Source organism: Enoplosus armatus, chromosome 22 (assembly GCF_043641665.1).
Source record: "Enoplosus armatus isolate fEnoArm2 chromosome 22, fEnoArm2.hap1, whole genome shotgun sequence".
Taxonomy (NCBI): domain Eukaryota; kingdom Metazoa; phylum Chordata; class Actinopteri; order Centrarchiformes; family Enoplosidae; genus Enoplosus; species Enoplosus armatus.
Genome location: NC_092201.1, coordinates 9,951,473 through 9,969,230, shown reverse-complemented (window position 1 = coordinate 9,969,230; position 17,758 = coordinate 9,951,473). Strand labels below are relative to the sequence as shown.

The 17,758-nt window shown below is 41.5% G+C and overlaps 2 protein-coding genes across 2 annotated transcripts in view; one reads left to right on the top strand and one right to left on the bottom strand.

Moving 5' to 3' along the window:
- Positions 1-7,003: 7,003 nt before the first annotated feature.
- The window catches only part of ccdc146 (coiled-coil domain containing 146), a 41,568-nt gene continuing 30,813 nt past the window's right edge, over positions 7,004-17,758 (top strand). The window contains exons 1-2 of the mRNA XM_070929369.1: positions 7,004-7,022; positions 7,181-7,380. Coding sequence (XP_070785470.1) covers positions 7,004-7,022; positions 7,181-7,380 — 219 coding nt within the window. The remainder of the gene's footprint in view (positions 7,023-7,180; positions 7,381-17,758) is intronic.
- On the bottom strand, positions 7,736-16,982 carry fgl2a (fibrinogen-like 2a). Its single transcript, XM_070929000.1, has 5 exons — positions 16,374-16,982; positions 15,343-15,547; positions 10,827-11,046; positions 9,779-9,949; positions 7,736-9,687 (listed from the first exon to the last, which is right to left on the bottom strand). The coding sequence occupies exons 1-5, from the start codon at positions 16,980-16,982 to the stop codon at positions 9,372-9,374; spliced, it is 1,521 nt and encodes a 506-aa protein (XP_070785101.1). The 3' UTR covers positions 7,736-9,371.

Below are 17,758 nucleotides of genomic sequence, written 5' to 3'. Positions count from 1 at the left end.
ACATAGACATATTTCCATAATACTGAACACTAGTTTTCCAGTAGGGAACATCAGACAACATAGGTTTTTAATATGAGCCTAATATAGCCCCTCCAGAAATATGAAATGTCTGTTCCTGCCTTTGAGATTTCGCTATTATATCATTTATTAGTGGTGACGAGTGACAAGTTACCAGATGTGGTGTGTGTGTGTGTGTGGTGTGTGTGTGTGTGGTGTGTGTGTGTGTGTGTGTGTGTGTGAGTGAAAGAAAGAAACAGAGAATGATTCATGATGATTAAAAGTGATGTTTTCAAAGAGACAGAAAATATAGAAAACGAGAGAAATGGAAGCTAAAATAAGACGAAAACGACAGAACTTTTGGTTGAAACTGACAATAGAAGGACAGACAGAAACTGAAACAGAGAGAGTGAGAGATGATGTTCCGTAGACTTAACCATCTTGACCAAGGAGGCCGGCGTTTGCGAGGATGTGGCTGTCTGTGGACTGCGGCTGGGATGAAAGGGGAGGAAGCCAGGCGGCCCTGGAGGATTCCTTCCTGGATCTGTGGGGAACACACACATGAACGCACACACACACACACACAAAGCGAACATGTATGTAAATGAGAGGCTATCCTCAAGATCTGGTGAACAGATGAAGTTAATTGCTTCCATCCTTCTCAACAGGCAATGTGCAACTCTCTGAGAAATCAACTTACACCACACAAACACATCAGAGAGCTTGAGTTGGTTTGTGCAAAAGATAAAGTGAGACTTTCTACTATTTTAAAGACGTTTCTACTTTATTAGATTGTATCCAGTGGTGTGGTGAGTGACATTAATGAAGTGGAGGGAGAGGATAAAGGATGACATGCAATAAAGGTTTTAATATCATCTCCATCTTGAAAAATTTGACTGTGAGTGTAAAGTAAAAGGCTGATCCAGCTGAGCCAACCTTAGATGTTGGACCAGTAATAGTCTGGTGAGATGCTAGTTTGAAGGAATGGAGAACTTGCATCCTCTCTGTATAGATAAAGATTGAAAAGAACAGTTGTAAAAATAACCATAGTGCCACCTAGATTAACTTTAAGCTTAAACCAAACAAAAAGATGTTTATGTAACTGGAGTGTGTCTCTGTGAGAAGTGACTCATCACTCGTGACAGATTGATTTGCTGCAGTGCAGTAAGACAACCTGACCCGCTCTGTTTATTTCTGTACAGACTTTAAACTCTCTTCAGTAAGGTAATGTGACTTGTGTGACCCCTCTGAGGTATTCCAATTTACCCCCAAATCCTTGACCATGAAATCAATACACGTTTGTGGAAAGCAGTAAAATAGATACAGGACTCTCTATCCGTTCTTTAGTGGAAACAGGAAGGTGGTGGTAATTTTACTCTAATCCCCCTGGACATTTGCAGGGTGTCCTTGGATAAATCCCACCTCAGAGATCATGGAAGGTCACATTCCTGGAATCAATTAACTTCCTGCACTACCAGTCCAAGCTTCACCCAAAGACAGAAGCAGGGATTTATCAGACTGCAATTGAATCTATAAAAGGTTTATCTTGTTGTTAGTAGTAATAATAGTACTGTATTCTCCTCTATAAAGACTTTACCACTCATGGCTCTACGTTATTTAACTGGTTACTATCCAAAATCAGCCATGTGAACAAAGACAGTGCTTCAGTAGGTTCCAGTAAACTATAATTAGTCTGGGCGTTTAAGTTGAAAGGCATTAACTCGAGTTAATTCAGCATTTCATTTCGCATGAAGCTAGGCTTCCCAAATTATTTGCAATCACTTTTAATGTTTTAAATGTTTTTTCCATTGATTTTCTCCAGGAATTAAAGTTTATATATAGTGACTATAAATACAGTCATTGTTTCAGGATAAACTTAATTATCCCAAATATTTGTTTGGCAGCAGAAGCATCCATTTTGGAAACACAATGGAAACCAAAACACAAAAATACTGACGTGAAAAAACATTGTAAAGATAATAAGAACAATCTACTACTGTAAAGTGTGTCAGTAAAGTGGCCCTCAGGCACAATAAAATCTAATTAGAGCAGAAAAAGCTGAAGTAAGCATCCTCTTCCTCTCAGGTTATACCTATGCAAGTACCTATGCAGAAGTTGGCAATTTGTTTAATTTTAACGGACATCAGCCGGGTGCACAGGCTATCCACAGCTGATTAGTTACTAGCACCAGATGAACTTCTCTTAAAGGTGTATAAGGCCTCGTGAGGACCAGGGTCCGGTAAAATAACAAGAAAGACCACATCAAAGGTAGGAAGAGGAGAAGAGGCCTCCACATAATACATATATATTGATAATATGGAGAGGATTAGTTGTTTCAATACAACTTTATCTGTTGACCTTCATTGCCCGGTAAACCTTTCCCTCTTCTTTTAGGACTATAAACTGCAGGAAAACCATCAAAATGACCATAAAATGCCATAAATTGAACCTATTTCAAATCATTATACGTCCTGGCGTGTAGACATCCTGAAAGAGGATAGGTTTGAAAACATTACCTCATCACAGAGGCCAGCGCTGGCAAATTTCAAACAATCAAAGCCTTCAAAAATCTTACATCAGCCAAAGAATTTGCCCCTGCATACACACGTGTTCACAAACACACACTGACACACACACACACACACCATATTTGGGCCAGGTGTTGTTCTAATAGTGCTGAAAGTAATAGCATCCTATAAAAACACAGTCTTGCAGGTTGTAAATGTAATTAACTTGCATGTGTTGACACCCAAACAAATCCATGTAATGATCCAGTTCATCCTGCATTTGTATTATACAATCCAGTATTATATAAATGTAAATGTCTGTTTGATATCATGCAAAACTGTGTGTGAATACTTCTGATATATTACAATTTAAACATTGGACATGACATGGCAAAATGTGACACAACATGCTGTGATATTTATGGTATACGTGATTATATTATTTGATGCCATACAAAAGAACATCATTAAATACAGTCAAATATGATTCATTACAATACAACACAGAATATCCACTACTTTATGACCTTATATTTTCCATCATTCACTGGGTTCTAGGTTGTGGCCCATCCATAAAATCCTGTGACTTTGCATCCCAGTGCCTGAAACATTTCACTTCCCTATGCGTCCTAATAAATTTCAACTTTTGTTCAAGGTATTGATGATTTAGACTCTCTTCTGGGATCCGAATTTGTTCCAAATGAGTCAAGATAGTCTTTTGAAAATGTGCACAGCTGTTGCCGGCTCACACATATGGCTTTAGTTGACTTAGAGACGCAGATACTGGAAACACAGACACGACTGTTCAGTGCACATGATGGGTTTTTTTGTCTGTGAGAACCACATACAGAGGTGAGTCAGAGGAGTCCAAACTGGAGGGGGTCTTCCAGTCTGCATTACAGTAAAATAGCTTTCTTCTGGGCCTCTGGTCTGCCCAAAGACTGTGGAACAATACTTTGGATTCTCCGCAGAGACTCTGAGGAATGACATCAGACTAACAGTTTGCCAAGAGCAGCTCTCAATTTCTCAGTAATTTATGTTTTAGGTAGTCCTTTAAACTCAGATTTGATGGTGCAAAATATTTATACAGAATGTATAAGAAGATCCAACAATGGGGACAATGAGGAGTTAGATTACTGGATATTTTCATGTTTCCATCCCTGTGGTGAAGTGCACAAATTATTTTGTCCAAGCTTCAATAAAAAGCTGGTTTCAAGCTTTTAAGAGACTCTAAACATCTGTTTATAAAGTGTCTCCAGACGCCTTGTCTGAAGGACAAAGTCTTTGACAAGAGAAATTGTAACAGCAGATTTTGTGTATGGAAAAAGAACACTGCACATTGTGTGAGTGTCTGTGTGTGTGTGTGTGTGTGTGTGTGTGTGTGTTTTAATTAGGACATTTAAAATGGCCTCCCACCACCCAACCACACATGAAAGAGAGGAACCTGGAGGTGGAGGCAGTTGTAAAATTACCCCCAATCCCCAAGTTGCGTTTGTTGTGACAACAATACAGCAGTGAAACAGAGATCTGGACTACAGTGACTTTTTCCGAAAGACAACACATTCTGGCCATGCACACACACGATGTGACACCCTTGGTTGCTGTGGTTCTTGACCTGCTCACAGAGTTCACAAAACGAGAGTAGTTGCAGATTTAAGGTTACCCTCTTAAATCTAAGTCCTTTTTGGATAAAAGACTTCTTTATGTTTAAGGACATGACTCTACAAACTCTACAGCCACGCTAGCAGCTCTGTGAGGCTGTACTGTAGCACAGCCATACTTTGACCTAAATGCTAATGTCAGCATGCTAACATTACATTACAATGACAGTGCTAACATGCTGATATTTAGCAGGTATAATGTTTACCATGTTGACCATCTAGCATGCTAACATTTGCTAATTAGCACTAAACACAAAATACAGTTGGTGCTGATGGGAATGTTATTAGTTTTGCAGAAACCAAAACATTTGACAAACTTTTGACAAATTTCATCAGGTGAACAAGCTAGATGAAAAGAAAGAAGATCACCAAAGTTAATACAGTTCGTCTTGGCAATCCATCCAATTGTCGAGACATTTTACTCATCCACAAATATGAACCTCATGGTGGCACTAGATGTAATGTCAGCGGATCACCAGCGTCAGTAGGACTCATCCTCTGGGGACCATGAATGTCTGTATAAACTTTCATGGCAAACCATTGTTGAGATATTTCTGTCTGGGCCAAAGTGGTGGGCTGACAGACTGACACAGCCATCCCTAAAACTGTGCCACTAGCAAGTTAATATGTATGATATCAAGAATATGATCTTGACCACTGACATCCACCTACCCATCTGTTCAACATACTGCTTAATCCCAGTCTTGAGCCCTGTTTACTGCCCCTGGTGACTGATTCAATATGCATCATCAACATCTGTGTACACTTAAACTTAAACACAGCAGTTCCTATGAACTGTAGCAAAAAATCCAAACTCAGCAATTTTGGTTGTGTTGACAGGGCGACATGGTGAAACAGAGTTTTATAACACATATAGTCAGCAGATTTGTCCTGTTTGACCGAGATGAAAGGGTAAAGCAACATCTGCAAAATATGTATAAGGACTACAGAATAGTATATTTTATGTCAATGCATTATATTAATGACTGACTCAGCAACAAACAACTCTCAAACTTTCAGAGTCTCTCTATTATTTCCACATACATTTGCAATTATCAGTTGCTCTCCCCCAAAATAGCTATAAAACTGGGCCTTATGTTTTATTTAGCCAAAAATGGCAATAGTAGTGGCACATGAAGGAGCATATTTTCATCTGAAAATAAACTGTCGTCTGCCAAGATTCAGAAGTTAGTTAGCATATCCAGACTGTTGGAGGGGATTCAAGGTTAATTTGGAAACCTGGATTCCGCGCTGGGTGATTTGCTCGGATTTAACAAGGGCTGGTAAAATTTGCTCTACATAATTAACAGGTTTAATTAGAGAGTCTGTCTTTAAAAGTCTAATTTGGTCTTATATGTACAAGGAGGATGGCACCCCCCCCCCTTTTTTTTCATTCATACTGGCTCACAATGGAAAAACAGTGAATGATGTTTCTGTCCAAATTTGGTTCTCAAAGGTTCACCATTATAATGTTGTGCCTGAGAGCTGATTCTTGTCTCCCATGTGTCACTATTTCCGTAACAGAAACCAAACCATGGATAATGTGTCAAATAAAACTACAATCACTGGAAAATGGTCATTTCAGTTGATGAATTTGTGCTGAAAAATAGTACATCTCCTCTGCCAAAACAACCAAATTGCAAGGGAGTGTACGATCAGTTGGTCAGATATGGTTAAAGTGAATTGAAGCTGTGTAATAGACACAGAAAGGTCTAGTGTATATGTGCATGCAAGCATTTATACACAATGCTAGGGGTTGTTTAAGTATGTGTGAGCTTTTTCTTCCTGGTGCACATAAAGATACACTCACCCTCACAGAATGGTAAATGCAAATACCTGTACCATATGTTAAGCCATACGGTTCTGTGAATTTTTCTAGACAAGAATTACTGTAAGTTACACTGAAAACAAAACAGCCTTTGAAAAGGAGGGTTATTTGTGTGACAGTCGGTAATCAGGTAAAGGTAAATCAGGAACATACCGTGGAGTTACATCATGTCTAAAGGGATGTCTGTCTCTTTCAGACATATTGTATGCACACACACGTATTGGCATGTACACATAAACATTGCTGAGAGAGCACATTGCTGCAGCTGTTGCAGGACAGGGAGTGAGTAATGGGCCATGCCAGCTCCCAGAGTGCACTGTGGGAACAGCAGAAAAGCAGTATTGCATCACCACCATCACTTCCACCTTGGTTTCAGGTCAGTTCAGTCCACTTTCATTTTAGAGCTTTCACTGCGCAGTCAGTCAATATATTCAGTCAGCTGGCCTTTGATGCTGTTCTGTGTGGCCTCTGCATGACACATGTTGATGATGTGCTGTAAGACGACAGTAACTTACTCTTTCCCGCCATCTGCTGGGCAAAATAGGAGTGTAAAATAGGATTTTGTTATGTGTGCACTTGTTCAAAACTTTTACATCTTTCATCAACTGGTAAGTGTAAGGAGCAAAATATAAATAAAGCCATATAAATAACCCATGTGAAGATAAGGGATTTCACCTGACTTCATTGGGGACGTATGGCGTCGTTGCCTTGGTAACCACAACACGCCATTCAACCAGAGAGAAGTCCGTGATTGAGTTTTGCTAACATTAGCTCTTTTTAAACTGTCCGAGGCGTATGGTCTTGTAGTTTTACTGGACAAAGGGACAGAGTCTTGGGTGCGTGTGCGAAGATTGAAGATATTCAAAAGTAAGACTTTTGCATAAATGTTTGTTTCTTTGTTTGGCGGACGCGTCGACACTAGTTGTAACCTTGCTGACTCGTTTGCTTCCGTATAACGTTAGTTAGACTATCTGTAAGCTAGGTAACGCGAAACCAATGTTTTTAACGGCATGAGCACACATTTCAACCGTACGTATCCACCTGGAAAACTTTTACTGAAGCACTCAGGTGTTTTTTGGCTATAAAGAAGCTTAACAAGGTAAAGGAAAGTTGCTAGTATTTCTACCTGTCTATGTATACATAGAAATAGATTGGTCAATCTACTGTATCTATGTGTTTTGCATAAGTGAGTCTATCTGAGAAGCAGCGGGATAGAAGGCCTCCCAGCAGAGAAGAAGTGGAGATGGAAGAACAAGAGGGGGGGTACAAGGGGATGGAGGAGGACACCCCTCTAGTGGCCCTGGCACCTGATGCTTCACTCCCAGAGGAGCAGCCCTCTGCCAGTATTGATGTCTCTACTAGTCCTGCTTTCCAGTGCCTGGATGAGGTAAGGCTCATAAATGTTGTTAAATGATCATATTTCGTGTGAATGGCATTTTAGAGGTTCCATATGAAAGACAAATATCACATTTTGCAGTTGCAGTGACAGGATTTAGTCTAATTACCTTAAACATACAAGAAAAGACTATGAGTGTTTTCAAAAGACTATTCATTATGCCAAGGATCTCGTGGGTGCTAGTGTATTTGAGGAAAAACCCCTCACCATTTTATTATCCAGCTAAATTGATGTTTATAATAGAACTTTGCACTGTAGATGGATACATGTGCCATACAATGTTTACCCTTAAAACTTAAAAAAGTTTTATGTTTAAACAAAACTGAATACTTGGAACTTGAAATCATCATGTGGATGAGCACAATACTTTTTTATTAACTTGATCGTCACATACAGTAAACAGACATTAAAGTCACAGGCGCACAGTTTGATCATTCATCCTCTATGAATTTCATATGAACTCATTATTTTATTGAGTTGCTTTATTGAGTCAACACCTCATAAACCCATTTGTTATGGGCATGCAGCACCTCATCTCTCCATTTTTACTGGCGTCAAATAGCCCTGGATACTAGAAGATGCTTTTAAAAATAAGCAGGCATCAATATTATTTAAAACTGCAATGTACACAGCCGTGTAGTTAGAACTTTATTCATTTTTTTGATATAAAAAGTGCATATCTTTTGGCATGACAGTTGAATATGAATGATAGAAAAGATCAATATTGTACATACACAATGCTCCAAATACACACATAATTACTATGAATGGTCACAATAATGCACAGTCTTTATCATTTCTCAAATATCAACAGTCGTTAAACCCTGACCTATGTATTATATAAAAGCTATCATACCTCGCAAAATAAAATAAATACTGTACACGTCCTTAAAGTGAAGCATTTCTTTCCCCCATCCTTCCCATTCACAGTGTGTATAGAGTGGATTAAATGATGCAATACAGTTTTCTAACATTAGGCAGCAGTATTGTACAAGTGGTGAGTCAGGAAGGACATTTTTTTTTTTTTACATGTGAAAACTGGTGTGTGGCATCAAGAGATGTGCAGTAGTTAAGTGCACCCAGAGATAAGGGTGGAAGGGTTTCTTTCAGCAGTGTCCTGCTCTGTGGCTGCTGTCAAGAAGAATTTACTAAAGCATCAATAATGTAGAATGTACTTGGGAATGATCCAATAGAAATGTATCTCTAGGCTGATTTATACTGCTGTGTTTTATATTGTATAGGATGATGATACATTAGCAAAGTGTCCCAGTGTAATTAGATAAACGACACGGAAGCTATTACTTGTGCACTGCTGCCCAAAGCATGTAGTATATCACTTCCTGTAGTTTTTCTTTTTAAACTGTTTGACTCTGACCCCAGCATGAAGTCTTTCACAATGCATTTCAGACCCACTCCAAACTCCGTCATTAGCTCTCGTATACCTCACTTGAGTGGCTGCTGTTAATTATTAAACCATTTAGAGCGGGGAAAATGATAGCTCATTAGTTTTTACTACTACTGTGTGCTGTACAGTGTCTCAGCTGGGTTTATAGCGGGAGGCAGCAGGACAGAAAGTGGAGAAATGTCAGAGAAACAGTGAAAGATTTCTTATGGTAACCCTCCGTATAATATTATGGCCCCTGTAGGAGGTTGGCCTTTACATTGCATGTGTGTTTTTTTTATTAGTCCATCATCGTTCATAGTCCATTGTCCTTATCATCATTTTAATCCAACATTTTGAAGGCCACACTCACCACAGTGGAAAAAAAGTAATAGCACAGTTACATTTTTTCACAATTAAATTTGATATTACTGCATTCAAACTGTCTATAGGGCTTATAGTCTTCTTCTGTGTAAATGTGTGCAAATGCATGACTATGTGTATGAGTTTCTGAGTCTACTTCCATTTTCTGACTGGCTTTGTTTGTGTTTTTCCGTCTATCTGTCCATCTGACTATACTCGCAAATATTTACCTGTCGTCTTAAGGAGCATAGTTCTTGGGCCGTATCATCATCTTGACAGTTTTGAAGGCCTGCCTGTAGTTGGTAGGGTAGTACTCTGTCGACATGTTGTGCCATGTTCCCCAGAAGATCCCGTTCCTGACTCCCTTGTACCTCTTGTGATAGTACTTCCCGTTGAGGTTGGCCGACATGCAGGCATCGAACCACCAGCCGGAGCTGTAGTAGGCACCACAGTTTCCGGAGGGGTACATGTCGTTGTCGCGGTCAGGCGTGGAGAAAAACTTCTGGTCATGGTTGAAGTGCTTGTTGAAACTGATGGCGTTCCCAGCGGTCCCACTACAATGACACATTGATATATATATATATAAGATGCAGTCCTACTTTACAAATATTTGATCACATACATGCTCAAAATCTAATATTGTACCTGTATCCACTGACAGACAGCCGGTAGCGTAGGAATTCATTAGCCACATAGAACTGGTCGTACTTTGCGTACTCCCGAACACCCTCAAAGTCCTCCAGCTCGATGCGCAGGACCATGTCTTTGGCTTTTGTCATCAAGTGGATATGGTCATTGCCCAGCCAGAACTCACCTCTACAGCAGAGGAAAAGGCAGAGGAAGGAGGGGACAGAGCAGAGCAAAATGAGAGATAAACAATATAAACAAGCTCACGCTTGTATGCTTGATTAGAAAATGGATACAGTTACTCAAACTGAATTTACTCATCCCCACAGGGGAGGAGAGGAAAGGAGGAGATACTAGGGGAGAGTTGTGTGACAGTAAAATACATTATTCTTTCAGTGGGAGGTTATACTAGATCTGTAGGCATGCTTATCAAGAGGTAACCATGGTTATTTCCGATATAAAACTCCTTCCTACATGAGCAGAGACGAGAATAGAGAAAATGAGCTGAAATTTGAATCCATTGTATTTAGTTATTATTTTTGTGGGGGTACTTTGATGATTTTGTATTGCACTTCTATAAAGTTGGGTACTGAGGAAGAGACAGATTAAGAAATGACATCATGAGGGTTATTTAAGTTCTCCAGTGCCACACAACATCAACAGCCCTCTATATGGGGTGGCAGCACTACAAGCATGCAGTCCATAATATAAGCTCTTTGTGAACTCCACTCCCTCTGCCTATGTGGTATGTGAGCCTCCTATCCTGCATACAAACAACAGGAAATTTAGCTTTTGCTTTTTCCACAAAATGTGTACAATGTAAATGAGTTGTAAATCCACAAATCCCTCAACCACCTCCACTACTTTACAAACAAATGAGTTTGTATGACTTCAACTTATTTATTAAAGAGTAAGACCTTAAAATACTAGTAGCTACATAGCTGGTAGTCTATGCAAGCCTCTAAGCAACGTCTGAGAATTCATAGGCTTTGGTTTCCAGCAGGCGTTTTTACCCCATCCTAATATCTTTTGAAAGGAGAATAAGTATGATACCCCAGCCCATTACCTGAGGTTCCCGAAGCCTTTCTTATACTCGGCCCAGGTGCGGTTGAAGCTGACAGACCCATCAAGCCGTTGCTGTATCACGGTCCATCCACCTCCAAAGGACTCCATGTCACAGAAAACCTCAAATGTCCCATTGCGGGGATCAGGGGTCACACGATACACACCGTTCTTCCTCACCTCTAGCACATTGTAGTCTGAACAGTCTCGAGGGGCTAAGATGACTGTTGGGAGACAGAGAGAAAGATGGGGGAAAAGAAGACAGGGTAGTGTTTAAGTGGATGTTACTGTGATATTCAATCATCTTTTCACTTTTCTCTGGCCTTTTTCTCTGCCCAACCAAGACACAGTAATAGAAGCGGCCCCTGAGGCTGAGGGTAGGAAAAGAAAATGCGATAAGTTAGCAGGAAATCCAGCTTTAACCATTGAGGAAGTCTTCATTCCTGCATTAATTTCCGGGGCAGTCTATTCAAACACAAAACAGTTCAGCCTGTTCTTTAGCCAGCCTGTTACCAGACTATTCCCCAGTTTCTTGTGTGGATCAAACTCGAGTTCAGGAAGTCACCAAGCATAAAACAGAATACTATCTTTCAGTAAGCATTTGAGAACACTCTAGCCTATCCTCTGCTTCTCAACATGATGTCCCCTTTCTGGAAATCACACTCCAACATGAAAGAAAGTAAGTGCAGGGACAAAGGCCAGTGCCAAGGGATAGAAGTCAGTGACCTTCCCCTGTGCTGCACCACAGGCCCATTTCATACAGCTCCACTACTTTCTAAGACCCCCCCCCCCCCCCCATGTCTTCTTATACCTGCCCACTTATTTCTCCAACTCTTGCTCCTGTCTCCTGTGTCGCACTGCAGGCCACTGACCCCACCCAAAACCAAGGTCCAAAGGCCTCTGTCAGTTAGCATTTGAGAATTGAAAGGAACAGACTTGTCAAAACGTGGGAAAGTGTAAAACTGGATTAGAATGGCGTACCCCCTCGCTGGACGTTTGGCGACTGGGGCCTTAATCGTCCCGACATTGGGCAGGCAGGACCCCTCCCGAGTTTGTTTGGCGCACTCCATAGCTGATACAGTTTTGTCATACTGTTAAATCTGTTTAGTGGTTTGGTAGATTATAACAGAGCAAGGATGGGGGGGTGCAGAGGGCCAGATGTCAGGTTAATAGACGTCTAGACCTAATAGTGTTTTGTGGAGAAACGTGGCACCATTAGTGCTAGGTTAGACTTCTCTCATTATTAAATGAGAAGGTTTTTGCAACTAGCACATGGTGCACAAAATAAGTGTCTCCTTCACTTTAAGTGAGTACATCTCCCTCTCCCTATTTATCCCCATCTGTCTGACTGGGCCGCCAGTATACCTAGACAGACAAGAGCCATCTCCTCTAACTACCCCTGGCACTGTGCCTGACCTAAATAACTCTAATATCAACATCTTACTGATGTCCAAATGACCGTTGGCTGTATGACTGTTGAGGTGGCTGTTGAGTCAAATGAATGGCTGATGGCTTTGCCTGCTTTCTTACTTACTTATTATAATTCCATAAGTGGTAGCCTGCTCTCTTAAAGGCTGATAATGACATGCTTTTATAGGAGATTTCTTGACCGACTGTTTTAATACCACATTGCCTGTTTGACTGACTGCACACAGATAAATGATTTGCATAAAAGGAAGACAACAGTGTTATCAAGGAACCATGCCCTGCGACAACAAGTAGTCAACTGAGATTAGCATCTGTAATGGAAGGAAATGTGTATCCAAAGTGGTAGTATAATCTTTCCCCACAACAACAGCTTGAATAGAATACTACTGTGTGTTTTGCCAGAAAGAAACTCTCTTCAATAAGCAACATCCTTCCTTTAGCAGGTTGTGTATCACCACATCGCAGACAAGCGGTTCTTGACAGTGAGGCGGACTGGGCATCCATTCTCTTTGTTTATAATTGAGTTAATGTAGCTGAACAGTAACATGAGTTGCTATCCATTCACCTCAAGGCCCTAATACGTCTTGCAGGAGTGAGAGTGAAGATTAGTGCTTGCAGCAGGGATGGGAATTGGCAAAGAGGGTGAAATAAATGCTTACAGAGCTGTGAGTGATAAAAGCATCTTGAAAAGCATACTATTAATCCTGCTTGATGGTGAAATTGCTATTCTACATTGGACTAAAATGTCTGGGTAATGTGTGCCAGTGTTTTATTTGCTACATATTCCTCATCAGCTGTTGTATTTTTGAACTTGGGACAAAAAACGTTTGGATAAAGGGATGAAAACAGTTAGAAAAAGTGGGTGTCCTTAGATGCCTTTTCTAAACAGACTGAGTGTAAGTGTTGTTTAAGCTGTGTAGTGTTGCCTAATGAGCTGTGCCAGTGTGGCTGGTTTCTAAATCCTTGCTTATGTGTGAGTGGTTGTTAACATTTGCTTGCCAATGATCCATCTCCACTGCTTCATCGCCATTGAAATACACATCCGTCTTACTTGACATCTCCTAAAAATGCTATCTTGATATCATTTTCGGATGACTTGCATGCTTCTCTTGCTTTGGATGAAAACTGAATTTAAATTTAGTTTGTTCAAATCTCTATTTAACCATTTAACCAATTGAATAGTTTATCTGGAGTCAGTCTTTTAAGAGACTTCACATTAAATACAAAGGGATTGGACATGAGTAGTATGAGGAAAGCCTTTCTCAAAGCCTCTCAAAGCCTTTGCAGCATCGTTTATACGTCTTATCATTACATTTTGGCCTATTTCCATAGTTAAAACAGCTGTCTCTTGTCTACTTCTTTTGGAATCACTTCAGGCACGATTTCCTAACTTGTGTCCGAAGAATTTGCCGGTTCTTGAGTTTAACATGACAGATTGATGTACAAATACAAGTGTTACTGACCCTGTGTGCCATCCGTGACTAATGTTGGGAAATTCGCCCACATTACTTCTTGTGGTGTTGTCAGGAGATAATGAGAGCTAGTTGTTTTATGCAGGAATGAGCACTCAAGAGCATGACCTCCAGTGGAAGAGAGAGGTAGGGGTAAGGCACCGGGAAAGAGGATTAAAGAGAGAGGGAGACGGGAAAAGTTACAGAAAGAGAAGAAGTGAAAGAGAGTGGAGATGGGATGGAAGGGGAGGGAAATGGAGAGATGAAGCACAGATAGACTGTAAAGATAATTGTATAAGGGAGAGAGGAAATGGTTTGAAGGAGAGTTTGAAGGAGAAAGAGGCAAGGGGAGAAGAAAACACAGACGAAGAGAAAAAGCTGGGATTCCCTTCACACCACTGTCCCAGCTAATCTACTTAGAAATAAGCTCACATCTGTTTTCCACATAAAAGCCCCAATATAGTGTCACATTCACGTCCACTCATGCAATATCAGGATGTTATTCAGTTTCAGTCTGAAAAGTGGCCTGCATTTCAACTGTGCTCTCATCCAAATAAGCTTTTACATCAATGTAAAGTGGAATGTTTGTTATGCTTGGCTAGTTTGCAATCCCCACTGATACGTTTTTTCATAGTCTCCATCATCTGTTTCTGCTCCCATTAATTTCTGGACTTCCTCTTTACAGAACTGAACCTGACTCTAGAAATTGTTGCCTTTTTGAGCTTATTTTCTTGTGTTCACACTATGTAGTAGAGTAGGCGCCAAGTATCTCTATTTTTCTCCCTCTTTCCTTTTTGAGTTTCTCCATATGGAGAGTAGTCAGGGCACTTGAACTAGTTATATAAGAGGTAATTCTAGTTGTCATATTTCTTCACATGTACAGTATGACCTCAACCTAAAGCTATTTTGTTGTGGTAATATTGGCTATGGCTGCACTCAGCTGACTGAGGCTCTACTCTAGTAATGTAGTGGACATGGGCATGGTACCCTCACTAGTATCTTTTTAAAGGTGATGGAAAATTCCTCTTATGATTATATGAATCTCCCCTAAACATATAATGTTGTTCATATTGGTAATGGAGAAGGCATGTCACAACAAACCACTGTGCAGTTTACAATGTCATCGTCAGCCTGGAAGATTTCATTTCCCATTTCCCAGACAGAAAGGCAGCGTTGGGTGAAGGTGACCACCCAGAGTTGAGTTGTTTTGTAGTGATTACAAGTCGCCATGTCCACTTCGGCATGATTGGATAGATCCTATGCCAGAAAATTCACCTCACAGTAACCCAAACTGCTGGACTTATATGGTGTGGGCTGGAGTTTCATTACCATAAAAACATCTGTGGTGAATTTAAGGGAATAGAAATGAATAGAAAATAGAGAGAGGGCTTCTTGATCATGCTCAGAAAGACTGCAAAAACTAAAATGCACGAGAGGAGAAGAGGAGAGGCAACAGAATATAACACAAAGAAAGGTCAAAAGAGAATACATGTATTGTACATTGCTGAGAAGATGGAGAGGGCTTTCAAAGGACCGCGTAAGATAGGCTAGAACCAAAGTAATGGGAGGAAAACACTGGAGCATTCAAAATAACAAAATAGAGAATGCTACCAAATGAATCTTAGTAAAAAGCAGGCTTACACTGAGGGGTGTTCTGTACGGGACACGCGTTTGTGCAGGTAGAGCTGAGCTTGTTGACCACTCCAGTGATGTTCTCCACCCGCCTGTCCACCATAGCCTGCACGTTGTCCATGTTGAGCAGGTTGAGCCCCTCCAGACGACCCTGCATAGCCGAGATCTGGCTCCTGGCATTGCGCAGGCTGGCTGACATCCTATTCAGCTTCACCTGGGTAGGGCCAGCGTCGGGGGGGGGGTTATTTTTGTGCACAGAATACAAAGCAGGTGGATTACTGAAGTCACCAGCCTCCTTCACTGTTTTACCAGCCAATTACAATTTTAGAATAGAAACAAGTCTGCGTGATGGTTGGCCGTCTGCCAAAGTGGCTGTGAGAGTCAACAAACTTACCAGACAGAGCAAAAATTTACCGCCATTTGGCTGGTGTCTAACGCTGATCCCCCACCCTGTTTACAGTACCAGGAATTTTCCCAGGTGGATTGGTGCCATGTAGGACTTTACAGCCCTTTTAACATCTGACCAGTTTACATTCCAGCTGGGTACATTTGACTGGGAAAATTTAGGGGACTTTATTCCTACAGTGTTTAAATAGCACATTTTAGTTTGGTTTAGATCAGTGCCACTAAAATCTTTACAAGGCTGATGATAATACTGGCTTACTGGGAATTTACATGTTTTGATGGAAATACAAAAATTGGTGCAGTGCCAGTATTGCACTGTTTGTACAGACCTCTAAATTATGTTTAAATGGTACAGAATGTGCACTGATGTGGATTTTACACAGTTTGAACAATTCCAAACTATTGCCTACCCTTATTTAGATTGTGCTGACAAAGCATACACTTAACTTATTATATTGACATCAGTCATGACAAATTCATAAAAAAGATTTTGTGTGTGTGTGTACATTCCAAGATGATTCATTAACAAAGTGTATTTGCAAAAAACAGCATTCATTCCTTGGTAAAATCCTGCATTTTCAAGTAAAAGTGTTAAACATTTTGTTTTTTTAGTGAGACTGAACTGTGCCTCTTACCTGCATCTCCTGCATAGTGCTCGGGCTCGGCGTAATTTTCCCAAAAATAGAACCTTGTCCTAGTCCAGCAACGTCCATAGTAGCTCCAGGGACCATCCCATCTCCCCTCTCCTCCTGGCTGGACCCACCTTGCACCTCCTGTCCTGTCAGGTCCAGTCTCACTTCTTCCCCGGCATCCCTCTGGATGGGGACCTGCGCCTGTCCCTGGTCAGCTTGCTGATGTCCAAAAGCTCCATTGCCCCGTGCCCCACGGCACTCCTGGCACCCGCTCTTCAGTTTGTTGACCACCTCCTTCAGGCTCTGCAGCTCCTTCATCGTCTTCTCCAGCAGCCTGAACTGCTTGGGCAGCTGGATGGTGAGGGGAGGCAGGGTGAGCTGGTAAGGGCAGTCCTCCCCCTCCTCTGCGCCGGAGCTCCCACACTGGCCCGAGGGTCTCAGTTTCATGGGGCAGGAGGTGGGGGTACCAGATTCCGATCCCAAAGAGTAGGGTCCTCTTGCGTCCCATCTCTGGTGTGAGTTGACAGGGAAGTCCGCTGCCCTGCTGGTACGCGGCACCAAGGTGGCTGTAAGCAGCAGACTGGCACAAACGCAAAGTGCAATTGTCCTCATTTTTCTGTGTGAGATTTGTAAAGGACAAACAAGTGAGTGTAAAGTGAGAGTGTCTGCAGCAGCCTCTTATGTGAGCTCAAAAAGTGTCTGAATGCATATAGTAGTGTGTGTGTGTGTGTGTGTGTGTGTGTGTGTGTGAGTGAGTGTATAGGAGTATGTGAATGTGTGTCCAGTATCCTATTGGTTTAAGAGTGTGTGAGCACAGCCTGCAGGAGGGAGAGCGCGCAGGGGAACTGCCGCTGCCTCAGATAGCTGTGTCATTAATATCAGGACGAGTGAGGGAGGGGGGGAGAGAGAGAGGGAGAGAGAGAGGGAGGGTGCTGAGTTAGAGAGGATGGGAGGGGCAGCACTATTGCGTAATGCAAACACCATATCAGCAGCACTGTGAAAAACCACAGAGATGCAAACAGAAATTATGGGAGAGGGGGAGAGAGAAAGAAAGAGGGGGAGGAAAGGAGAGGCAGGTGGGTCCTTTGCCTGCAGTCAGTACATGGTGCCGTCCTGTACACTCTGAAGTCGGCTCATTTCCCTGAAGAGCGCAATGACTCAGTGCACAGGAACTATTCACTCAACTAGGGTGATGTTTTTTCACGCTTTGTTGTTTTGTGCTTTTGGATGTCCGCAGCAAAAACATTTAAAGGCCTCGTCCCCGACCCAGTTCAGATTCCAAAGCCTCATTGAAAACACAGGGTCGAGTCTGCCAGAACTCTCGTTCCAAATTAGGCTCAGGTGGGCACAATTACTATAAAATCCATGGTTAGCCAACAGTAACAATA